The sequence below is a fragment of the Rhodotorula paludigena genome, assembly GCF_050403205.1.
Source record: "Rhodotorula paludigena JCM10292 DNA, Rt_paludigena_JCM10292v1_ctg73, whole genome shotgun sequence".
NCBI classification, from domain to species: Eukaryota; Fungi; Basidiomycota; class Microbotryomycetes; order Sporidiobolales; family Sporidiobolaceae; genus Rhodotorula; species Rhodotorula paludigena.
This window is the reverse complement of record NW_027481385.1, coordinates 61,981-84,883: the sequence shown is the minus strand read 5'-3', so window position 1 is coordinate 84,883 and position 22,903 is coordinate 61,981. Positions and strand designations below refer to the sequence as shown.

General features: G+C 66.4%; 9 protein-coding genes across 9 annotated transcripts; 5 read left to right on the top strand and 4 right to left on the bottom strand.

Annotated features, from left to right (window-relative positions):
- Nucleotides 1-85: 85 nt before the first annotated feature.
- On the bottom strand, nt 86-382 carry JCM10292_005444 (uncharacterized protein; the record flags this gene model as incomplete). Its single annotated transcript, XM_076652377.1, has 1 exon — nt 86-382. The coding sequence occupies one exon, from the start codon at nt 380-382 to the stop codon at nt 86-88; it is 297 nt and encodes a 98-aa protein (XP_076502104.1).
- Nucleotides 383-1,025: 643 nt separating this feature from the next.
- JCM10292_005443 (uncharacterized protein) lies at nt 1,026-3,560 on the bottom strand (the record flags this gene model as incomplete). The annotated part of the gene is made up of 1 exon (XM_076652376.1): nt 1,026-3,560. One exon carries the CDS (start codon nt 3,558-3,560, stop codon nt 1,026-1,028), a length of 2,535 nt encoding a protein of 844 aa, XP_076502103.1.
- A 1,011-nt stretch (nt 3,561-4,571) lies between these two features.
- On the top strand, nt 4,572-7,103 carry JCM10292_005442 (KH domain-containing protein; the record flags this gene model as incomplete). The annotated part of the gene is made up of 9 exons (XM_076652375.1): nt 4,572-4,734; nt 5,091-5,247; nt 5,386-5,563; nt 5,696-5,842; nt 5,933-6,016; nt 6,083-6,207; nt 6,291-6,531; nt 6,594-6,760; nt 6,827-7,103. 9 exons carry the CDS (start codon nt 4,572-4,574, stop codon nt 7,101-7,103), a joined length of 1,539 nt encoding a protein of 512 aa, XP_076502102.1.
- Nucleotides 7,104-7,330: 227 nt separating this feature from the next.
- Nucleotides 7,331-9,552, top strand: JCM10292_005441 (uncharacterized protein; the record flags this gene model as incomplete). The annotated part of the gene is made up of 7 exons (XM_076652374.1): nt 7,331-7,389; nt 7,626-7,729; nt 7,785-8,011; nt 8,070-8,427; nt 8,496-8,541; nt 8,595-8,976; nt 9,031-9,552. The coding sequence occupies 7 exons, from the start codon at nt 7,331-7,333 to the stop codon at nt 9,550-9,552; spliced, it is 1,698 nt and encodes a 565-aa protein (XP_076502101.1).
- A 139-nt stretch (nt 9,553-9,691) lies between these two features.
- JCM10292_005440 (actin family protein) lies at nt 9,692-12,019 on the bottom strand (the record flags this gene model as incomplete). Its single annotated transcript, XM_076652373.1, has 10 exons — nt 9,692-9,923; nt 9,985-10,047; nt 10,134-10,269; nt 10,359-10,609; nt 10,710-10,865; nt 10,951-11,104; nt 11,185-11,308; nt 11,375-11,449; nt 11,693-11,819; nt 11,919-12,019. The coding sequence occupies 10 exons, from the start codon at nt 12,017-12,019 to the stop codon at nt 9,692-9,694; spliced, it is 1,419 nt and encodes a 472-aa protein (XP_076502100.1).
- Nucleotides 12,020-12,363: 344 nt separating this feature from the next.
- ILV3 (dihydroxy-acid dehydratase ILV3) lies at nt 12,364-15,032 on the bottom strand (the record flags this gene model as incomplete). The annotated part of the gene is made up of 12 exons (XM_076652372.1): nt 12,364-12,432; nt 12,575-12,682; nt 12,771-12,943; nt 13,026-13,769; nt 13,838-14,011; nt 14,082-14,131; nt 14,190-14,206; nt 14,272-14,488; nt 14,557-14,571; nt 14,648-14,734; nt 14,800-14,829; nt 14,890-15,032. 12 exons carry the CDS (start codon nt 15,030-15,032, stop codon nt 12,364-12,366), a joined length of 1,827 nt encoding a protein of 608 aa, XP_076502099.1.
- An 854-nt stretch (nt 15,033-15,886) lies between these two features.
- Nucleotides 15,887-17,765, top strand: ARR3 (Arr3p; the record flags this gene model as incomplete). Its single annotated transcript, XM_076652371.1, has 10 exons — nt 15,887-16,004; nt 16,061-16,225; nt 16,296-16,520; nt 16,586-16,607; nt 16,654-16,698; nt 16,761-16,911; nt 16,973-17,175; nt 17,239-17,377; nt 17,447-17,514; nt 17,588-17,765. 10 exons carry the CDS (start codon nt 15,887-15,889, stop codon nt 17,763-17,765), a joined length of 1,314 nt encoding a protein of 437 aa, XP_076502098.1.
- Nucleotides 17,766-18,390: 625 nt separating this feature from the next.
- Nucleotides 18,391-19,621, top strand: JCM10292_005437 (thioredoxin-disulfide reductase; the record flags this gene model as incomplete). Its single annotated transcript, XM_076652370.1, has 4 exons — nt 18,391-18,480; nt 18,568-18,574; nt 18,639-18,750; nt 18,817-19,621. 4 exons carry the CDS (start codon nt 18,391-18,393, stop codon nt 19,619-19,621), a joined length of 1,014 nt encoding a protein of 337 aa, XP_076502097.1.
- Nucleotides 19,622-20,917: 1,296 nt separating this feature from the next.
- Nucleotides 20,918-22,845, top strand: JCM10292_005436 (uncharacterized protein; the record flags this gene model as incomplete). The annotated part of the gene is made up of 3 exons (XM_076652369.1): nt 20,918-20,992; nt 21,421-21,475; nt 21,530-22,845. 3 exons carry the CDS (start codon nt 20,918-20,920, stop codon nt 22,843-22,845), a joined length of 1,446 nt encoding a protein of 481 aa, XP_076502096.1.
- Between the last annotated feature and the right edge of the window lie 58 nt (nt 22,846-22,903).

Sequence of the window (22,903 nt, the reverse complement as noted above, 5' to 3'; positions counted from 1 at the left end):
ATACCAGACATCCCTAACCCTAACCCTAACCCTAACCCTAACCCTAACCCTAACCCTAACCCTAACCCTAACCCTAACCCTAACCCTAAGGCGTGTACGAGTTGATATCGGTGCCGAGGTATCCAATGTAGTCGGCGGGGCGGGTGACGATGCCGTCCTTGAAGCCCACGACAGGCTGGTGCTCGTACAGCGGCCCCCGCAGGCCGTCGAGGTCTGCCTCGTTCCAGCGAGGGTGGATGCACACTGTGAGCTGCTCGTTCTCGACGTAGTAGGTGAGGCTGTCGAGAAAGCCGACGGGAGGCCCAGCTGGTCCCCAGCCCAAGGCAAAATAGGCCGAGAGCTGGAGAGATGCAACGGTGGCAAGACCATTGGGCAGCGTCATGGCTTCAGATGCACCAGGACGAAGCTGAAGTCGAGGCAGTCTTGATCGCGCAGAGAGGCATTGTTGACTCCGCTCGACGCCTTCTGTTCGCCTGACTCTGCCCAGGGCCCTTAGAAGCTGTTGAACCCGCTTAGACGGCATGCAAAGACTGCTAGTTTACCGGGCATCCGCAATAATTGGAACGAGGTACGACGATTCCCGGGAAGACACGCGGAAGAGAAGCTACAGAGAGCAATGGGGGTGCATAACGTGGGCGGGCAGAGCAGGTAGGAATGACAACGACGGAGTGACGGGAGCGCGTAGAAACAGCAGCAGCAAAAACAGGGATGGGAAAGTACGGTACAGACGAGAAAAGCGAATCCGAGCGGGGAGACAGTCTGTAAGAGTCTTCGAGTCAGTGCTCATTGAGAAGTGCGGGAGCGCGGCAGCTGCACTGCGCGAGCAGATTTGCGGCAGGAGCGAGGCGGAATTGGACGCACCGATGAAGTGTCGCTGCTGAAGAATGCGAGAAATTACGACAGCGCGGACGAGGCATGAACACCCTGCAAAGAGCCAGCCACCGTCAGCACATCATACCCTGATGACACAGCCGCCGAGCAGAACCCGAGCGCCGCTCAGTGAGCACAAGAACGCAGAACGCACCTCAAGCCCCCTCTGCGGCGAGCTCCTCCTTCCGACCCTTGCAACGGCTCATCCGCCTCCTCGCCCGCTGCAGCTCCCTTCCGACAGCCCTCTCGAGCCTCCTGGCACTCTTGGCGGCCCGCACGACATGCTTCGAGCCCTCGACCCCCACGCCCGCCGCAGAACGGCGCACGACGCCCTCTGCGCCGGCCGAGAGCGCGCCGTAGCGACGCCGGACGTGCTGCACCACGGCGCGCGAAGAAGTGGCCGCCCGCCCGAGCGCCGCGCGAGCGTCGAGGTGAGACGATGCGCCGTACGCGCGGGCGAGTCTGCGCGACAGGTTGGCCGGAACCCGATCGAGACGCTCGCGCACCGTCGCAGGCGAGAGCGACCCGCCGAGCGTGCGCATGCGCTTGAATGCGCGGTGCGAGTGCGCGGCCGCGACGGCGGGGAGGCGCTCGGCCGCTCGAACCGAGTCGCGCGCGCGCGAGCGAGCGAGAAGGGCGAGCGAGTCGGCGGCGGTGCGGGCGCGCAAGCGGGAGCGGAGGGCGTCGAGGTGTTCCGAGACGGTGTCACGCGAGGGCAGCAGCGTGAGACTGCCGAGTCCGGCGGAGGAGAAGCGCCAAAGCGACGATGGCGAGTTCGAGGCGACGAGGTCGGACAGGTTCCACCGTGAGTGCCGGCGCACCAGCTCGGTGAGCTTGCGCCGGCCGAGCGCACGGCTCTTGTCAAGCGAGTCGAGCATCGGCGAGAGCGGCCAGCGCTGCACGAGCTCGTGGAGCTGGACCCGCGCCTTCCGGTCCGCTCCCGCCTCCGGCTCGACGACCTTCTCGCGCGCGGTGCCCTGCCCGAAGAGCGTGACGTTCTGTGCACCGTCACCACTGTTGCACATCGGCGCTCGACAGCGGTCTTGTTTGCGGTTGCGGCACCTCGCGCGCCGGTCGTCGCCGTTTGGACGGCTTCGGCGCTGCGAGAGGGACGGGCGCGAGACGGTAGCGACGGCGACGGCATGTTGGGTACAGCGCGTCGCGAGGGCGCACTGCGTGCAGGCGTAGCGGGTGGCGGCAGCTGTCGTAGCGGGGCGAGTGATTGGCGGAAGCAAGCGGGCCGAAGAGGCTTTGACGGTCTGGGCGAGCGACGACGGCAAGGACGACGCAGTTGTCGCCGAAGCGGTCCTGTCGGCGCCTGGGCCGTCGAACAAAAGCGAGTCGAGCAGCGTGCGCACGGTGGCGCCCGCATCCGACTCGGTCGCCCGCGCGCCGTGCTCGAGCTCTTGCACCGCCGCACCCAATGTCGAAGTCATGCCCTCCTGCGAGACCGAGATCGGCGCCGTGCCGTGCGTGCGCAGCTGCGCGACGCAGGCGGAAGCGACGAGTGCGGCGAGTGCGGCGGCAGCAGCCGTGAGCGCGACGACGCGGGTCTTGGCAGGCGCGTGCGCGTGCCGATGGGGAGCGGGAGTGCGCGAGGTGGGCGACGACGAGGGCGAGGCGGGAGAGACGGGAACGATCGGGGTAGCTACGCTCGGCTGCGCCTGAATCTGCGACGCCGACGCTGCGGTCTTCGCAGCGGGGACGACGGTCGCCTGGCTCGACTCCAGACTCTTGCCCGTGCCCGTGCCGACGGTCAAGGCGGACTGGGCGAGGAGCGTTGCCGAGCTTTCTTCGAGCGGCGACGCCTGCACGCCCTTGTCGGCGACGGCCGCGCCGAGAGGCGATGAGGCGGCAGGCGGCGCGGTGCGGACCGAGTGCGCGCGGACCCACGAGCCGACATCGTCCTCGCGGTCGTGGCCGTGGGCCTCGCCGAGGCGAGCGACGGGCTCGTGCGAAGTGGTCGAGTCGTGCGAGACGGCGGCGGGAGTGGCGGGCACGACGGGAAGGGGAGATGGCGGCGGGACGGCCTTGTCGACGAGCGCACGCTGCGCCGTGCTCGACGACGCGCCCGAGAGCAGAGGCGGCGGCGCGACGTCGAGCAAAAGCGAGTAGTCACCGCCGTCCCTCACGATCGAGTTGGCCGTGCCTCCCTCGCCGTCGTGGTCGCCATCGTCTTCGCCGTCCGACTGCAGGAAGAGCGACTCGCCCGAGATCGAGGCGGTGCTGGCGCCTTCGCCGACGAACGAAGAAGAAGACGAGGCGTGGATCGGGTCCGGGAAGCTGAGGCGCATGCGGCCCTCGTCGGCGTGGTCATGCTCGTGCTCGCTATCCGAGCCCGTACCCGAGCCGGACAGGCTCGTCGCAGCCGATGCAGGAAGCTGCGTCGGCTCGCGAGGCACGTCACCCGAGTGCGACGAGAGGAGCGAGGGGATGCTTGATTCGAGTCCGCCACCCTCGACGAGGTCGAACGGGCCGTCGAGCTCGCCGTCTTCGGGGTCGAAGGAGGCCTCAGAGTCAGACGAAAAGGGCTCGACCGGCTTGCGCGCTGGCTGGGCGGAGGTCGAGGCCTTGCGAGGAGGAAGTGCGCCGGCCAGGAGCGAGGCGGCGGATGAGGCCGAGGAGCGGTGCGAGGTAGTGGGCGACGGAGGCGGGTCGGCCTGCGCAATCGGAGCAGCGGGGCGAGCCATGCTGCGCGAGGCTCGAATTGGTCAGCGAGACTGTGTAAGCGAAAGACCAGGCGCAACGGCGCACCTGGTTGGGAAGCGCGCGCAGGCAGAACGGGGTTGCGGATCGCCGGACCGCCTTGCACGAGGTGCCAGATGCTCGCAGGAGGCTGTAAGAGAGACGAAGAGGTCAGCAGGGGTATCGAGCGGCGTGGCAACTGCGACGCTGCTCCGTTCACGCGGAACTAGCCAGGACATCCGGAGTTCCCTCGACGCGCCCCGCAGCAAGCGCCCTTCGACGACGCCCACTCCTCAACGCCATGACAATCTTTAGACGGCTCCTATGCCGTGCGTGGCGCCAGCGATGGTCATCGCGGTTCGACCCGAGCCATGCGCGGCCCGTCCGTCGTCGGTGCGAGAGGCCTCCCCGCCCGTGCCTTCGAGAACAGGCGCATCCAGCACAGACAGCCTTCGTGAGCACTCCCGACGCAGGTCCGCACGAACAGAGAGCGAGCACGAAGCGCAGGGCCCCCTCGGCTCGAGCGGGGGTTCACAGCGCCAGTGAGCGACACACAGCCCTCGCGCAAGCGTGTGACGAGGCCAGAAAGATGCGCGAGAGGTGGCCGTACCCTGTGCAAGTGCTTCTGCGATCGGTCGAGCGGCGAGAGCGAGAGAAAGCGACGAAGAGGCCAAGTGGGGCGGCGGGGACGAGGCGAGGGCGGGACGAGCACGCGAGGCAGGGATGCGCGGGTCAGCGTGGGCGATGGAGAGCGTGTGTAGAAACAGGTAAAACTCACGCTGGACCTGGCTGGGGCGAGTGGGCGACGTTGCGAGACGAGAGAGAGCGAAGCTGCCTGGACGAGGGACACTTCGACTCTGCTCGGAAAGGGTGGCCCCAGCTTGCCTACTCCAGTAAAGGTGTAGAAAGACTATCGCGCACCCTCGCAGCTGCCCGGGAGCGAGTCGAGGGTTGTATTGTGCGGCGGGTGTATTGCGGCTACGTTTGCTCGCTTACGCTTGCTCTCGCCTCGCGCCATGTCGTCGCTCGAGCGCAAGCGCAAGTGGGACGAGCCCGCCGACGGCGCTCCCGCCCCGCCCGACTCGGCCTCGCCCGCGCACGACGGCGCAAAGCACGCCCGCACCGACCTGGGCCCCGACGTCGCGCCGCACGACGCCGACAAGGCCGCAGAGGCTGCCGGTGCGTCTCCCTGCCGGTGCTCCTGCGCTCTCGCTGCACGCACGCGCTGCACTCGAGTCGCCCTGCCGTGGCGCGGGCGAGTGAGCAGAGGCGGACGCGATCAACGAGACGACGACGGCTGCAGCCGCGGCGACGGCGCAGGGCGGCGTGCAGGCGCGTGTGCGGGCTGGAAAGGAGCCACTTGAGCCACCTGGGGCGAGCAACGAGCTCTCACGAGGCTACGCTCGCCCGCCGTCGTCTCGTCTCGCTCGTCGCACATCTGCTCTCTCGCCTCGACGGCCACGACGAGCTCCGAGCACGCATTCGAGCCGCACGCCATACTGTACTGACCTTGCCCTACCCTTGCGCCAAACCAGCCGCCATCGCCGCGCGCCTCGCGTCGCAGTACGGCGGCCCCGCTCCCCCCGGCCATGCGCCTCCTCCTCCCCCTCCCGGCGGTGCAGGCGCGAGTGCCGCGAGCCCCATGGGTGCAGGCCACAAGGGCGAGCGCGACCGCGACCGCGAGATGGGCCTGTGAGTCGGTCGACATTCGCGTTCGCTTGGAGACGGCTCCACGCAGGGCCGCGCAGATCTCGCATGCGGGATTCGTACCCTGCGTCTCCTCCTGTGCCGAAGCGGACGCGTACTGACACCTCCTCGCTCACTTCGCAGCTTTGTCGAGGACATCGAGATCAACGACCTGCGCAACCGCTACCTCTTGACCAAGGGCCCGACGCAGCAGCAGATCCTCGCCGACACGGGCGCCGCCGTCCTCACCAAGGGCGTCTGGTACCCGGACAAGAGCATGGCCACCGAGAAGGACCCGCCGCTCTACCTCCACATCACCGCAGTGCGTCGCGCTTGCCCCGCGCTCTCGCTCTTTCGCCCCTCGCTCGGCTCCTTCTAAGAGCCCCACGAGCGGCGTGCAGATAGCTGGCTTCTGCGACGCCTGCGCTGATGCTCGCGCCCCACCCATCCGCAGGAATCGCAAGACAAGCTCGACGCGGGCGTGCGCGCCGTCAAGGCGCTCATCGACCAGGACCTCAACCTGCTCGACCAGCGCCGCTTCCCGCGCCGCGACGGCGCCGACGGGGCGGGCGGCGAGCGCGACCAAGGCTACGGGCAGAGGGTGCGTTTTCAGCCCATTTCCGCATGCTCTTCGGCTCTTAGCTCTTGGGACCTGAGTGGCTGACTCGCTCTGTGGTGGCGCTGTTCGCAGCGCAAGTGGCCGGAGGAGAAAGTCAACATCGACCTCGAGCCGCTGCGCAACTTCAACATCCGCGCAAAGACGGTTGGACCCGGCGTGCGTCTCTCTTCTCCTTCGTTTCTGGCGACAGACGAAGCTAACCATGGTACAACGACAACGCAGGGCCTGTTCGTCAAGTACATCCAGCAAGAGACGGGCACGCGCGTGCAGATCAAGGGCCTCGGGAGCGGCTTCATCGAGACCGACACGGGGCGCGAGAGCGACGACCCCCTGCACATCAACATCGCGTGCGTCTCGCTCGCAGAGCTTTCTTGCCTGGCCTCTGCATTTCGCAGCGCCGACGCTCACTCATTATCGAGACGATGCACAGCGGCCCCGACCCGCAGCAGATGGAAAAGGCCGTCGAGCTCGCGCGCGACCTCCTCGCCGTCATCCGCGAGAAGCACGCCGAGGCGCGCCAGGCGCTGCAGGGCGGTGGTGGATTTGGTGGTGGGGGCTACGGCGGCGGTGCGCCCGGAGGAGGGTTCCAGCCGAGCGGGGCCAACACGCAGCAAGTCGTTGGCGGGAGGTACGGGCAGCCGCCGCAGCCCGAGAACCCGTATGCCTACCAGGTGCGTCTTTCTCTCGCCCCTTTGCGCCGACGCGCACCTGCTGACCGTCGTTAATCACGCAGCCCGCACAGTACGCCGGTGCAGGCCTCACGGCGCCCCTCCCGCCCGGCGAGGCGCCCGCTGGGTCGGCCGAGCCCGCCGGCGGCCAGGCCGCGAGCGGCATGTCGGCCGAGGCGTACACGGCGTGGTGGAACTCGCTCGACCAGGCGAGCCAGGAGTACTACACGCAGTGCGTCTCGCTTTCTTCGTCGTCCATCTCTGCGTGCCTCGCGCTGACCTTGACGTGCGCCTGCAGGTACTACGCCGCGTACGCGCAGTACGCCGCCAACCCCGCCGCCGCCGCAGGTGCAACAGGCACGCCCGACGCGACGGGCGGTGCGAGCGCAAACACGGCGCCTCCGCCTCCTCCGCCCGCCGACGCGGCGCCTCCCCCTCCCCCTCCCTCGTCTGCGCCCCCTCCGCCGCCGCCGCCCCCTCCTGCTGCGGCGCCGCCTCCCCCGCCGCCGCCGCCTGCAGAGCCGCAGGGCGGGAGCGGGAGGTACGGCGCCGTGCCGCCTCCTGCGGGGTTGTAGGATGTCGTCGTGCGAGAGAACGACTCGGCTGTAACTGTATATCTGGGCTCTCCCGACGCCCATTTGGCTGGACTGCGCGTGCCTCGAGGTCTTTTCCGCCGGGCTGGTCTCCCCACCGTCCTTCGCCCGTCTGTCCGCGGACCGTCCGTCCCGCGCATCGACGCCCCGGCTCGCTTCCCTCGCTATGCTTCCAGCTGCTGCTTCTCTGGCTCGCGCTCACGCTTGCCATGTCGACGCCAGGCATGGCAGATCGCCTCGTCCTCTCTTCGTCGTCGGAGGAAGCCTCGTCCGACTGCGACGAGCCGGCTCCTCTGCCGCATCGCCCTCGCCAACCTCGGCCGCGTCGCCTGACGCGAGAGAAGGAGCGACTGCATGATGAACTGAGCCAGTGGAAACTTGCAGCGCTCGGCCTGACGGGCGCCGGGATGCAGCTCGTTTCCGCAATTCAGAGTGTGCAAGTCGAGTCCAGCCTGCCCCGCAAGCTAGTCTGGTCAAGCTAAGCCTCCGTGCTCTTCCGCGCAGATACGGCACTGCACAGCTGAAGAGCCTGGGTCTCGAGGCGGCGAGTGTCGCGCTCGTCTGGACTGCGGCGCCGCTGGCAGGATTGCTCGTCCCGCCGCTCGTCTGCGAGTCGTGTGCTCTTTCTGCTCAGTGAATGACCGCTGACTTGGAGACGGCCAGCTCGAATCGCCGACAACGATCCCAGCCGCTTTCGCCGACGAGCCGGAATCGTCCTTTCGACGCTTCTGACGGCGGCTTCGCTTCTGTATCTCGTCTACGCAGACGACATCGGCTACCTCTTCTCTCGCAGCGACAAAGAGAGTGGCGGATGGGTCGGCAAGATAATCGGCGTGCTGAGCGCTTGGGCGCTTCAAGTCGGGCTGAACGCACTCGGCGCAACGTCGAGGGTGCGCCCAGCTCCTCCGGCTCTGACTATTGTTCGCACGGCCTAATCGCCACGCACAGGACCTCATACTCGACGTCACTCCCGCTGCACAGCAACCAACTGCCGATGCGTACTACGCCCGGCTGAGCGACCTCGCCTCGCTCGCCGGGTTTCTCCTTGGCGCACTCGACGTCCCGTCGTGGCGCTGGCTCGCATGGACGAGCGGCGGGCAGATGCGCAAGCTCGCGATGATCGCGGTCGTGGTGCTTTTCGTGCTCGTGAGCGTCACATGCGTCGCGGTGAGCGAAAAGAGCGGAACGGGCGCGACAGACGAGACGGTGGCCGGGAAGCGGCAGAGGATGGGTCTTGCACATCGGTGGAGTGCACTGTGGCATACCTGGCGGTGCGTGCCGGTGCAGGTTCGGCGGATATGCTATGGTACGTTGCAATGGCCCTGCCTCAACGCGGAAGCGCGCAAATCCACATCCGCCCTTCTCCTCGCGCAGTCCAGGCGCTCACGTGGTCTGCATTGTACCCTTTCTCATTCGAAGCGTGAGCCTCAAACGCTCTATGTACCTAAACAAGAACCAACCGCGCACACGCAGATCCACTTACGTCTCGGACGTACTCGCCCTCTCGGCCACGACCTCGTCGCAAGCGGCCGGTTCCGAGCTCTCCAGCCCGCTGTCCGACCTCACCTCCCGCACAAGCGCATTTGCCCTCCTGCTTTACGCCGCCGTCTCCTGCGTCTCTTCCGTCCTTCTGCCCTGGATCCTTCGCCTCGCTTCACCGCACAACCGCATTACCCGTCATTCTCCTCGTTTCTTACAACGGACTCTGGCGTACACGTTTGCGCTGACGAACGTCTGGACGATCGGCTTCCTCGTCCATGCCGGCGCGATGCTGGCGACTTGTTGGGATCTCAACGTCGTCGGCGCAACGACAGTAATTGCGGTGATGGGGTTCTCGTGGGCCGTCGAGCTCTGGGTGCGTGCGAGTCTGGCGATGCTCGCCAACATTCTCATGTTGCTCGTCGCACAGGTACCCTACATCCTTGCTGTCGAATGCCTCGCCCTCCCTCCTTCCGCTTCTCTCTCTTCGCATTCGCAATCGCTGCATGCTCTCGCGCGGCACCCAGCTCGGCACTACACCTCGGCACATCCCTTCTCAACCGTCGCTTCCGCCGCACTGCTGCACCGCAGTGAGCTGCGCCCGCGTCTCGACTCTGCGACTTACGCCCGGCCTTCCGCGCACGACTCGCCCGTCCCTCGCAACTTGAATCGGGCCGCCCAGACCGCCGCATCCGTCGCAGACGACACCGACACACTCGCGACCGCGGCCTCGCCCGACCCGTCCGCCCTCCTGACGCTGCTCAACCTCTCGATCGTCCTGCCGCAGATCGCCGTCTCGCTCCTGACGTTCGTCGCCTTTCGCATTGCGACCTGGGTCGCGCAAGACGACCTCGAGCCGGGTCTCGTGGTCTGGCTGTTCAGGGTTGCAGGAGGGTTTGCGGTGTGTGCGGCGGTGGCCAGCAGAGGGGTGGTCGAGCCGGCGCGGGACTAGATCATGCGAGAGGGGAAACAAGCTTGGCACTGCTTGCGCAGGTTGGCTGGGCAAAGGAGTCCCGAGAGAGGCGGTAAGCCAGCAATCGCGACGAAATCCTCGCCTTCATTGCAGCCAGGCCGACATCGCCCCTGCTCCTTCACGCCCCGAACACCTCCCTCCGCACCTTCCCCTCGTCCGCCCAGTAGAACCGCCCAAACTTTCTCCTCGCCGCGTTGCTCCCCGCCTCGTGGTACTCCTGCCGCGTGACGAACGAGTCGGGGTGGAACGGCGTTGGGAAGGGCGCGATCGCTGCGCCGTGAGCCGGTGAGGGCGGAGAGAGGAGGTGCGAGAGGTACGAGGTTGCGGATGTGGTCGTGGCGGTAATCGGGCTGTGTGGAATGAGCGTGAGCCCCTGCGACGGTAGAAAGAAGGGCAGACGGAAGGACGCACTCGGATGCAACGGTGACGTGCACCTCGCAGTCCATCGGCGCAAGCGCCCGCAGCTCGTTTCGTCTGCGAATTTCACATGGGTCAACTCGATGCGCCGCACACAAGCGAGCCGCGCGAGCTCGAGACCGAAACCAGGAAGAGACACGCACAACCGCTCTTCGAACCCAGGGAACTTTGCGCTGCCGCCGAAGCAGACAATGTTGCCCCAGAACATGCCGTGCAGCTCGTGCGGGAGCGCGGCGATCGAGTGCGCGACCGTCTCGGCGAGGCCGGACTGGTTCAGGTCTGCATTGGCGCGATAGACCGAGCAGCTGCAGTCAGCGTGTGCAGAGAGGTGCGACCGGAGCGGCGACGAGTTGCTGAGAAGGACGCACCGATCGTTGACGGGTTGAAGAGGACCTCGGGGACGGTGAAGCGCTCGTTGCACAGGTGGAGGAGCTGCTCCTCGTCCTTGTCCTGCTGCTGCAGGTTTGCGGCGCCCGAGTTGAACGGCGCGTTCGGATCGGGCGGGGGCGGCGACGGTGGAGGAGGAGTGAGGCCCGTGCGGACGTAGCCGAGCTTGTTGGTTGAAGAGGGGACGAAATCGGGAAGGACGTAGGTGCGGACGATGGGATTGGTAGGGCGACTGTGAAGACGCGAGAATGCGTATGAGAGGGCTTCTTCAGTGGCCAGTAAAGGGCAGATAACCCGCGCGGATAAGCAGGGATCGAGACGGAGCGACGCACTTTGCCGCCTCCCAGTCTTGCTCCCACGTGGTCGAGACGTAACACGCCTCCTCCTTGGCATGCTCCATGACGCTCGTCTGATCCATCATGTACCAGTGGCGGAACGAGACGAGCTCCTTGAGGTAGTTGGTAAGGAGCTTGCCGCCGACGTCAATCCTGAGCGTCGAATTCGGATGGCCGCGTCAGCCCACGAAACCCCTGGATCTGTGCGTAGCCAAGCACAGCAGCTCAAGTGACGCACCGCTTGGCCGCATAGCTGACGATGGCGCCGCGGAGGATGGGCACGACGTGCGTGAAGCTGAACCCGGCGTCGATGACGAGGGTGCATTCGGGCGGCGACGCGGCGGCCAGCGGTCCGCCTCGCGCATCAGTACCGTACGGCAAGAGTGCAGGAGCTGCATGTCCGCGCGAGCAGGAAGAGTGAGCGCAAGCGAGGAGGACGAGGCAGAGCGACGTCGATTCGCAGGGCACGCACCAGGGCACCGCAGGTAGCTCGCAAAGTCGTAGTCCTCGAAGATCATCTGGTCGTAGTGCTCCTGAACATTGGGTAGGTTGAACACCGGCTCGGTCACGACGAGATTGGTGTCTTGCGGCGAAACCTAGAAATGCGGCGGTTCCCGGTCAGCTCGACTTGGCGGCGTTGCAGCGAGCGAAAGGTAGCGTACCTGCATTCCTCGCCCCTTGAATCCGAACACGCGGTCCCACACCGTCTTCTCGACCTCCCAGTTGTTGAGGATGCCCTGCGAGAGAGGTGAGGTCAAGTCAGCGGCGCGAGTGAAGAACGGAGCGTTTGGCGGTGTCCACCGTCATTCTGCAGCGCTCGTCGCACGAGCCCGGACTGCAAGGTGCGCCCCGGCAGCGCCCAGGGGAAGCCTGCACCGCCTCGTCGAGCGGCGGCCCGGTCCCGCAACGGCTCCCAGCACCGCCGGAGCCGCACGTAGCCCTGAGAGCCAGCCCCTGAGCCCACGGCGAGCAAGACTCACGCGGTCCATGGGCACGCGAAAGGTCAAGCCGCCAAAGTCGTCGCACTCGTCGTCGAGTTCGTCGGCGACAAAGGTGCGCTTGGCGGCTTTTGAGCGCGTGATGGCGTTGCGAAAGGTCGTCACTGCACTGCAAGGTAACGCGTCAGCTCATCAGTGCTGTGTGTGGGGCAGGGACGGGAGCGAGTCGAGGGACGGAGGGGACCAGCGAGAGGAACGAGGGGCGCACGGAGCGGGCGGGGAGCCCTGGGCGGCAGGCTGGACCCATGCAGCCTTGATTGTGTGCGCGCCATTGTCCAGGACGAGCGTGCGCGACGACGACGGGTCCATCTTGCCGCGACGGGGAGAGAGCGAGCACGAGGGGCGCCTGCAGCGTCGCGAGGCACTGTGCGGAGCGCTACGAGCACGCGTGAGAGCCCGTGCAGCCCTTGGTGCGCGTTTGCAGCCGACGACGGCGAGTGGAAGCGACGAGAGACGCGGAGCGGAACGATCCTCTCGCTCACTCCTGTCCACCCGCGTCTGACGTGCTACGAGGTGCACGTGCTTTCGGACTACACCATGGGTCTCGAGTGCGGCACAGATGCGGGCGCAATAATGGACGAAGCCGATGCAACAGATTTACAGCAGTACAAGGCACCCTTCGCTCGCTCCTCCCGCATTCGCATGTCGACCAATCACGCGCCGTCGGTGATGGCACCGTGGCTGGCGTCCGAAACAAGCTTCGTGTACTTCCAGAGCGTGCCCTGCGAGGTGAGAAAAGCGCACAGGGGCGTGTGAGCGCGGCTTTCCAGAGCCGAAGCGCAGCTGGCGAGGCCAGCATCCGCCAAGCGCCTCGCTGGGACCGCAGCATGTTTGCACAGAAGTATGAAAGGGGAGGAGACGTACGTGCTTGACCTTGGGCTCGCGCGGGACCCACGCCTTGCGGCGGCGCTCGAGCTCCTCGTCCGACACGCGCATGTCGATCGTGTTCTTGACCGCATCGATGTAGACCGCCTGCAGGTCGTGCACTCCTAGCATCAGTACTCGTTTCCGCAACCAAAAGTTCCGCGAGCGCAGAACCGAGGAAAGGCGCAAGACGTACGTCGCCATCCTGGATCAGGGCAATGTTGCCGCCGACAAACGCCTCGGGCACGACGTGGCCGACGGTGAAGCCGTGCGTGCCGCCGGAGAAGCGGCCGTCAGTCACGCACGCGACGTCGAGCCCGAGCCCGGCGCCCATGACCATCGAGGTCGTCTTGAGCATCTCGGGCATGCCTGCGAGAGCGCACGAGCGCGAAAGGGCGGACGTCAGTACTACGTCCGACCCACTGAGCCCGACACTAGAACGGCGACGCACCGGGTCCGCCCTTGGGGCCGAGGTAGCGGAGGACGATGACGGTCTTCTCGCCCTTCTTGATGCTGCCGCTCTGGATGGCCTTGGCGACGTCGTCCTCGTTGTCAAAGACGCGCGCCTTGCCCTCGAAGGTGAGGCCCTCCTTGCCCGTGATCTTGGACACGCAGCCGCCCGTCGCGAGGTTGCCCTTGAGGATGCGCAGGTGGCCGGTCGACTTGATCGGGTTCGACAGCGGGCGGATGACGTCCTGGCCGTGCGGGAGCGGCTTGGCGTGCTCGAGGTTCTCGGCGAGCGTCTTGCCCGTGACGGTGAGGATGTCGCCGTTGACGAGCTTGTTCTCGTAGAGGTACTTGAGGACGGCGGGGATGCCGCCAATCTTGTGCACATCCTCCATGACGTACTTGCCCGACGGCTTGAGGTCGGCGAGGAACGGTATCCGGTCCGACACGGCCTGGAAGTCATCGATCGAGAGCGGGACGCCGACCGAGTGCGCGATCGCAATCAGGTGCAGCACGGCGTTGGTCGAGCCGCCGAGGATCATGGTGAGCACCATGGCGTTCTCGAACGCCTCGCGCGTCATGATGTCGCGCGGGCGGATGTTCTTCTCGAGGAGGTTGCGCATCGCGGCGCCGACGGCGTCGCACTCGTCCTGCTTCTCCTTGTACGCCGCCGGCGTCGACGACGAGTACGGGAGCGTCATGCCCATCGCCTCGGCCGCACTCGCCATCGTGTTGGCCGTGTACATGCCTGCGGAGCGCGCATTCGGTGAGTTCCTGGAGGGGACTGATCACTGAGGAGGCACAGGCGGGACTCACCACCGCACGAGCCGCCCTCCTTGCGGCACGAGTTGCGCACCGTGTCGAGGCGGATCTTTTCGGCCTCGGGCGTCGCGCCCGCCTCGAGGTACTTGCCGTACGACTGGAACGCCGACACAACGTCGAGGACGGGCTGGTCGGCGCACGAGCCGGGCTGCATCGTGCCGCCGTACACTGCGCGGGGCACAAGGCAGTCAGCACAGAGCGCTTGAATCCTGAACACCCGAGAGAGAAAGGGCCACACCCATGATGCCTGGCCGGTTCAGGCGGCCGAGAGCGATGAGGACACCGGGCCTGCGAGTTTTACCCAGAGTCAGTACCATAGTTGAGCGGAACCCCCCAGCACGCGCACATGTTCTTGTCGCAAGCCTGTCGATTTACATGTCAATTCTGACTTGTAGCATTAGAACAGAGACCGAAAAAGGGAGACGGACCGGAATTGTGACCATCCCATCCAACCAGTGACCTCCGGCAGCCGTCTCGACCTGGTCGGCGATAAGATCGCGCGACTGCAGGGAGTAGGACATGCCGAAGGTGCCCATCGAGATCCCATCGGAGACCCCGACGGTGCCAAATTGGTAGCCCGTGATGCCGGCCTTGGTGAGCGACGCCTTGATGCGATCGCCGAGCTTGAGGACGTGCTTGTTGCAACTGGAGAATTTAGGACCGCGCGTCAGCTTCAACTCGTTGGCAGAGATTGTGGGAATGCGAGAACTTACGGATTGCCCTCGTACCTGCACGCGCGCGCGACAAAGAGGGACCAAGGTCAGCGCCGCGTTCGCGTGAGATAGTCACTCGCGCTCGACGAACCAGACGTTGGCAACGCCGACCATGGGCTTGTCGAGGTCAGACGGCTGGTCGATGCCGTCGGTAGCGTACAGCATGGCCTGGGAAGCACTGCAGAATAGGCATTCTTGAGTCAGCACTCCTCCCCCTGGCTGGGTCTCGTGGGGAAAAAGCACCCTTGGGTCGGGTCGTTGGTAATGAGGTGCCTGTGGTGGCAAAGGTCAGTTTTTTGGTGCGTGACAAGATGAAGGCGAAGGGTGCGGCACGAGTAGCGGTTGATGCGGTCGCCGCCCTGGGGCGCGAGCGGGTCGACGGGCTTGACCAAGTCCGAGGCGAAGCGCGTCTGGATGCGGCTGGCAGCGCCGGACAGGGCTCGCGGCACGGCTGTGCGGAGACGGAGCGCGGCCATGTCTACCGGGGTGGAGAAAAGGGGGCGCGGAGGGAGAGCGAGACCACGAGGGGAGACGGCGCTAGTTCCTGTGGGTACGATTTGCCGTCAAAGGACTTTCTCCGGGCCGTATAGCTCTGCCGGGGCGGTGAATGCGGCGGCAGGGACGGCGTGATCGAGTGCGAGCGGAAGGCGAGAGACTCACGGTCGCAACGAGCACGCGCGAGTCGGTTCGTTAGCAGAGAGGCCAGCAGTCGACCAGGCAAGCACGCTCGTGTCTAGCCAAGCGAACCAAGCGAGCGTAAGGCGAGAGCGGGCAAGGCCAAGTTGGGGCTTCCCCCACTGGCTGCAGCCGCCGCGCTCTCGAGTCCGCCCGCAACCCCGAAGGCGGGCGAGGCCACGGTGAGGCCAGCCCAGCACAAAGTAAGTCCGTCCGTTCACGCCGCGTCCGCCTCTCGTCTCGTCTCGCGGACCTTGGACGACAGACTCGTCGTCGGGAGCTTTTTGTGTCTGCTGCAGTCCGTGAACGGGCACTGCTGCTATGTCTGCCTGGTGCACCTGAACCCGTGTCGCCTGTGCGCCTTGCTGCGCACTCAACTTTGCCTCGCTCGTCTGAAGTGCCCGATACCTGCGCGCACGTTCTCAAGACGTCCGCGATGCGATGTGGCAGTGCGCGGACGACGAGGCGAATGTGCGGGCATCGCTCCGACGTTGCAGGCGTTCGGAGATGATCGAAGGACGCGGCGGCAGGGGGAACCCGCGCTCGATTTCATATTGTCAAAATGTCTTCGACGGCCGGGCACTCTCTCCTCCTCTTGGCCTGCACTCTCGCTGCCGCTGTCGCTCGCCGCGCCTGCGTGCTACCGTCCACCGCGATGAGCGTACCCGCAAAGCCTGCAGAGCCGCCAAGCTCGTGCGCCACCTCGAGCTGCGAAGGCTGCTGCAATGCCGCCGCCCCGCCGCCCGCACCGCACAAGCCCGTCACCGTGGTCGGTGGGTGTGCCCTGCCCAGTCTACGCAGAGCCTAGGCTGACGCTTCCAGCCCGCAGAACTATTCCGCGCGCTCAGCTGGCCCGACCGCCTCCTCGCTCCCCTCGTCCTCGCGGCCATGATCCTCGGCGTCGGCCTGGGCAATGCCGTTCCCGAAGCTACACTGCAGCGCATATTCGACCCGAGCACCGACGGCTCGCCGTCCTGGGAAGGCGTCTCGATCCGTGCGTACTTCAAACCGTCGACTCGCTCGACTCGCTCTCCCCTGCTCACGCCTTCCAACCGCCGCCCCAGCGCTCCTCATCGGCCTCCTCGTCATGATTTGGCCCGCCATGTCCAAAGTCCAGTGGGAAACGCTGCCGGCGCTGTTCCGCACCAAGCGCATCTACGTGCACCTCGCGCTCTCGTTCGTTCTCAACTGGGTCGTCGCGCCCTTCATCATGGCCGCGTGCGCGTGGATCGCGCTGCCGGAGCAGAGCATGGATCGCGAGCGGAGGGGCGTGCTGCTCGTCGGCGTTGGTGCGTCTCGCAGGATGCCCTAGCGATCCCGGCGGAGCTGACCTCGTGCTCTTCGGGTCCCGCAGCCCGGTGCATTGCCATGGTCATGTGCGTGTGCTTTGCTTTCGACATCGTAGTGTATGCTGACCCGCAGTCACAGTATCTGGACGGGCATTGCGCAAGGTGACCTCGATTACTGGTCCGTCGCGGTCGGATCCCTTCCTGCGTTATCCTGCAGCTCATCACGCCTCGCCCCTGCAGCGCCATCCTCGTCGTCCTCAACTCGATCCTCCAAATGGTCCTGTTCTCGCCATACGCGATCCTGTTCTGTGACATTCTCGGCGTGCACGCCGGGTCTGACCTGGGTCCGCTCGAACTGGCATACGACAAGGTGGCCAAGTCGGTCGGGATCGTGCGTTCCGCTCTACACGCACACCTCGTCGCTCGAGCTCATCTCCCTCGCACATCCGCAGTATCTCGGCATCCCCCTGGCGGCCGGCGCGCTCACCCGCATCGCTGTCAAGCTCTCGCTCTCTCCGCGGCGCCAGCAGCAGTTCTTCTCGTCCTTTGGGCTGCTCGGCATGCTCGGACTGCTGTACGTCATCATCGTGCTCTTCATGAACCAGGGCCGCGCCATCATCGACAACATCGGCACCGTCTTCCGCATCTGCGTTCCGTACGTCCCTCCTCCTCCTCCCGTGGCTGTCGTGTTTCCCCACTCATGGTCACGCCGCAACAGACTCGTCATGTACTTCACGCTCGTCTGGACCGCCTCGTTCCTCTCGTTCTGGCGCTTTGCGCGCTCGCGCCGCTGGGGCCACCTCGCCGGCGGGTACGACAAGGCCGTCACGCAGGCGTTCACCGCGGGGTCCAACAACGTGCGTCTCTCCTGTGTGCTCCTGACTCGAGGGAAAAGGCAAGCTGATTGCGCGCGCCTGGACGAGCAGTTTGAACTCGCCATCGCCGTCGCGGTCGCTTCGTTCGGCAACGACGCGCCCGAAGTCCTCGCCGCCACGTGCGCCGCGTCTCCCTCTCGTGCTGTCGTGCTCGTGCTCATGCTGACTCTTGCATGGTGGTGCGGCGCGCAGGCTCGGCCCGCTGATCGAGGTGCCCGTCCTCCTCGCGCTGTCGTACGTCGCGCTGTACTTGCGCGACAAGATGCGCTGGACCCCGCTCGACGAGTCGCACTCTGCGGAGAGCGCTTCCGAGCCGGAGAAGGCCGGGGACAAGGCACCGCCGATGCGGGACGAGGAGGAGATGGTCTGAGAACGCACGTCGTCGCAAGTCTTGCCCGCGATCAAAGCCACCGTTGTCCATCAAATTTGTTGTTGCAATACCTACACCGGCATGTTCCACCACGCGGAGAAGACCTTTTACGGGCGGGATGGGATCAATCGTGACCGAGAATGGCTGGATTGGTGCCTCAGGAATCGTTCGAAGACGTTCCTTCGAGCTGCTATCGGCTGAGTAAGTGGCGCGGACAAAGCATGCGAGCGCGGCTGACGAGGAATATTAATTGTTGCGCGGGTGCCGGGCTCGTTCGCCGCGCCCAAGTCGCTTCCCTCCCTTGCACCTCTGCTCTGCTCTGTCACTCTTGCAAGCTGATCGGCTTACTCGCAACCACGTCTGCCTTCCGTGCATCTGCCCACCGTCTCATTGCCGCAGCCGTACCTTTAGCCGCCTTCTCCCGCCCCTTCTCCTCGAACAGTGCGTTGTCCCCATCCGCACGCCTCGCTGCTTCCGCAGAGACAGGGACAGCACCATCTGTCCTGCACATGGTCGTGCACACTGCGGCAGACCGTGCCACCGCTCCCCTCGCGACAGTCGCTGACTCCACCCGCTCGCTCTTCCTCCTCGCGCCGCACCCGGTGCCGCCCTTGCAGCTCGCACAATGGCGCCGGTCGAGCTCAACGGCGGCGCAGCTGCCGAGAAGCCCTCGCGCCACAACAAGGTCGTCGTCATCGGCTCGGGTCCCGCAGGCGTGCGTTGCATCCCCCGGTCCAGCAACTCGCGTGCAAGCCGAGGCTGACTTTGTTCTGCGTAATCCGCTACGATCTTGCCCATTCAGCACACTGGTGCGTTTGATAGAGTCCCAGCTGTGCGCCGAAGACATCCGCTGACCTCGCCGCCCACTCCCAGCCTGCATCTACCTTGCCCGTGCCAACCTCAACCCGGTCATGTTCGAGGGCATGCTCGCCAACGGCTTTGCTGCGGGCGGTCAGCTCACCACGACCACCGATGTTGAGAACTTGTGCGTCACTTGTACTGAAGTCAGATCTTGAAGACGCGACAAACTGACTGGGCCACTCGCGCACAGCCCGGGCTTCCCGGAGGGCATCCGCGGACCCGAGATGATGGACCTCTTCCGCGCCCAGTCGGTGCGCTTCGGCACGACGATCCACACCGAGACCATCTCCAAGGTCGACCTGTCGTCGCGCCCGTTCAAGTACTGGCGCGAGGGCGCCGAGCAGGACGAGCCCGAGACGGCCGACACGCTCATTCTCGCGACGGGCGCGTCGGCGCGCCGGATGCACCTCCCTGGCGAGGAGACGTACTGGCAGTCGGGCATCTCGGCGTGCGCAGTGTGCGACGGCGCCGTGCCCATCTTCCGCAAAAAGCCGCTCGCCGTCGTCGGCGGCGGCGACTCGGCGTGCGAGGAGGCCATCTACCTCACCAAGTACGCGTCGCACGTCTACATGCTCGTGCGCCGGGACGCGCTCCGCGCGAGCAAGGTCATGGCCAAGCGCGCGACGAGCCACCCCAAGATCACGGTCTTGTGGAACACGGTCCCCGTCGAGGCCAAGGGCGACGGCGAGGTCCTCACGCACCTCCGCCTCCGCGACACGCAGTCGCAGGAGGAGCGCGACCTCGAGGCCAACGGCCTCTTCTACGCGATCGGCCACGTCCCCGCGACCGAGATTGTCAAGGGCCAGCTCGAGCTCGACAACGCGGGCTACGTCGTCGTCAAGCCCGGCACGACCGACACGAGCGTCAAGGGCGTGTTTGCGGCCGGCGACGTCCAGGACCCGCAGTGGCGGCAAGCGATCACGAGCGCCGGAAGCGGCTGCATCGCGGCGCTCTCTGCCGAGCGACTCCTCGCCGAGGAGGAGATCCCCGAGTAGTCGCTCGCTCGGTCGGTCCGATACACGCATTGTCGGCTTGGCGCCGTTCTAGAAGGTACAGTGTAGTGCACATCTCGTTGATTTCAGGTCTTTGGTGCGGTGGGGCCGCCCCGCTGCTTCGGACTGCGTGTCTCGTCGCTCATCCCTGCTGCCTCGTCTCTCGCTTCCCGGCTCCCGTCAAATCTTGTCTTCGCGTCTCTTTCGCATTCGACAGAGGTGAATACAACACGCCGCCTTGTTTCGCGAGCCTCTTTCCCGTCTGCCAAGCTTGACCGCGCTCGCGACGGTTGCCCTCGGTTTCTTCAGCGTCTTTTGGCTTTCTGCTCTGATGAGGAGGGCAGGAACGACGTATGAGGGTTCGACTGCTCGGGCCCGACCCCCGTGGGCCTACGGGAAGTCGCGAGAGAGAAGGCGACGAAGGGTCGACTCGAACTGACAAAAGACGATGGAGTTCGTCAGACTTTCTTCCCTCTCCTGCCACACTTCGGCGATTCTTCCATGCTCGACTTGACGGTTCGCTCGAGCGGGCGAGTGGTGACGAGAGCGAGAGCGGGTCCGAGGTGATCCGTTCCGCGTTCCCGCAAGCTCGCCTCCCAGCTCTTCCATACTTGTCTGCGCGACGATCAGCGGTAGACAGCACGTTATACGCCGCTGTCAAAAGAGAAGGAAGCGACCATCCGAGACACGGATAAGACTGCACCGCCTCGCTGAAGATGCGGAGGCGAGAGGGGCTCGGTGCGCTCGTGCTGGCCTCACTCCGCCGCGCTGGCGCGGAAAGCGGGTGCTGGGACTCCCTCCGAGGGGCAGGGTGTCCCTGCGCGTGGCCCGGCAGCGCTCGTTCGGGTCCGGGCTGGGCGGAGGCTGCCCGACGAGAGCGAGCGCGAGGCTGCCGTGTGCCTCGCTTCGCCTGCTCGTGCTCCGCTCGTCCCGCGCTTGCTGCTGCGCCCGCGTAGCTGGTCAGAGCTGCTCTCTCGCGCCTGCCTTCCTTGGCTCGGGCTCTTTCCCCCTGCCCGCGTCCCCCGGCTGCTGCGTGCTCGTCGCTCCCTCTTGCGCCGGAGGCAGGACCCAGTGTCGGTGCCCCCGTCCACGCGCACCGTTGCCTTGGCCCAGCTGACACTCGCACGAGCACCCGCAGAGAGCCGGCCCGTCCCTCGCCAGTCCAACAGAGACCCGTCGTGCACACCCGCGCCCGCTCCCTCCCTCTCTCTCGCTCGCGAAACCCGCGCAACCCAGTCTCGTCTCAGCCTGCCTCTGCCTCGAGGTCGCGCGTCCGCTCCGCCGGCGCCGCCCCCGTCGATGCAAGGAGGCGACTCGCCGTCGGGCTCAGGCAAGCGCCGTGCGCCGTCCCGCCAGCCCCACTCGTGCCCGCAGGTGAGCGAGCTGGTCCTCCTCCTCGGGCATCTTTCTGGGCAGAAACCCGAGCGCACGGGCCCAGTGCGAGGGTAGGCAGGGGCTGGGCGCGCTCGTGCAGAGCCTTCGCGCGCGAAGGACGCGCCTCTAGGACCAGCGGAACCTCCTGGACAGGACCAGGTGGTCATCGCCGCGGCGGTACAGCGAGCTCTCGGCGCCGTGTCGTGCGCGGCCGTCTCAACCAGGATTCTGCCTGGGAGCGCATGCCGCGCGGAGGCGTTTTGCCCTGAAGACCGTGCGCGGGTGCCTCGCAGAACGAGTGGACAGGTGGGAGGCTGTTGGAGGCAGCGGCGCATGCTGCTGCGCGGAGGAGGCGGAGCGCGGCGATCAGCCCAAGAGCAGCTCCGATCAAGCGAAATGGTCCCTACTGACTCCGTTGCTCGAAACAGTGCGGCGTCGTCTTCTCTCGCGCCGAATTCGCCCGCCGCCATTATCTCGCCAAACGTGCGTCTGCGCCTCTCCTCTTTCCAGCACGAAGACTCACGCGCGGCTCCACAGATGCTCCGAAACCGCTCGCCTGCTCCGAATGCGAGGCGACATTCAGCCGCCGCGACCTCCTGCAGCGGCACGTCAAGCTCTTCCACCCCGACTGCGACGTCCCCGTCCCCGATGCCGCGCCCGAACCCGACATCCCTGCGCCTATACCCGTCCCGTCGCGGTCCGAGAGCGCGATCAGCTACACGTCGTCGACGGGCGACGGCGCCGCGTCGACCTCGTCGGGCATGCTCCTCGGGGACCTGATCAGCGCGTCGCCCGAGCCCATGCAGGCGCCGACGCTGCCAGACGACATGCGGCTGCCGACTCCGCCGCCGGCGTCCATGCTCGGTCAGCAGGCGTCGACGTCGTCGTCGCAGCGGACCGTGACCTATCCGCCGCCGAGCTTCCCGCTGCAAAACCCGCCCACTTACCAGGCGTACCCTCTCCCCTCTCTCCCGCCTTCTTCCATCCCGACGACACCCTACACGATGCGCGGCCTGTCGACCTCGACGCACTCGTCCTTCTCGAGCGCGGGCGGAAGCCTCGGCGGCGGCGGCAGCGGCCCGTCCGTCCCGGGCCCTTATCGCGCCTACACCGCTCCGGCGGGGTACGACCCGCTCCTGCACCTGCAGCAGGCGCAGGGCCAGCAGCAGCCGGCGCGGCTGTACTCGCACGCGGCGGTGCAGACGGACCTGCGCGCGCACCAGGTCCCCGCCGTCGGCGTCGGGGCGTACCCGCACGCGCACCCGCACCCGCACCCGCAGCGGTACTCGCCGTACCACTTTCCGCTGCATGCGCACGCGATGCCGCACGCGGCGCAGCAGCTGTTCCACCCGCAGGCGAGTGCGGCGGCGGGACAGCAGCAGCCCCAGCAGCAGGCGGGTCCAGCGGAGACGTCGCAGAGCCCGTATTCGCCTGGCGTGGACGCGCTGTCGCTCCTGCTGCAGCACGTCAATCCGGATGGGAGCACCAGCAGCAGCGGCGGCGGGGCAGAGCCGAGCACGGCGCCCGCAGCAGCAGGGATAGGCGTCGGCTCGCCGAACGCGGCCCCGGTCTCGGGGTCGACTTCGAGCGCGACGGCCTCGCCCGCGCCTGCTGCAGTCTCGTCGACGCATGGCGCGGGCTCGCCCATCCAGCGGAACAGTGGAGCTGGAGCCGCGGCGGCGGCGGCGGCGGGGCTCGACCTCGCGACGCTGCAGGCGTTTGGGTGGATGCAGCCCGCGGACGCGCATCACCACCTCGGCGCGGGAGGCGTGGCGACGGCCGTGCCGACCGCTGTTGGGGGAAGCGTGGTGGCGGCCTCGCTCGAGTCGCCATCACCGCGCCCCTGGGGCTGAAGCCCACCCATCCATCTCGATACCCTATCTCTCTCTCTCACTCTCTCTCGCAGACATA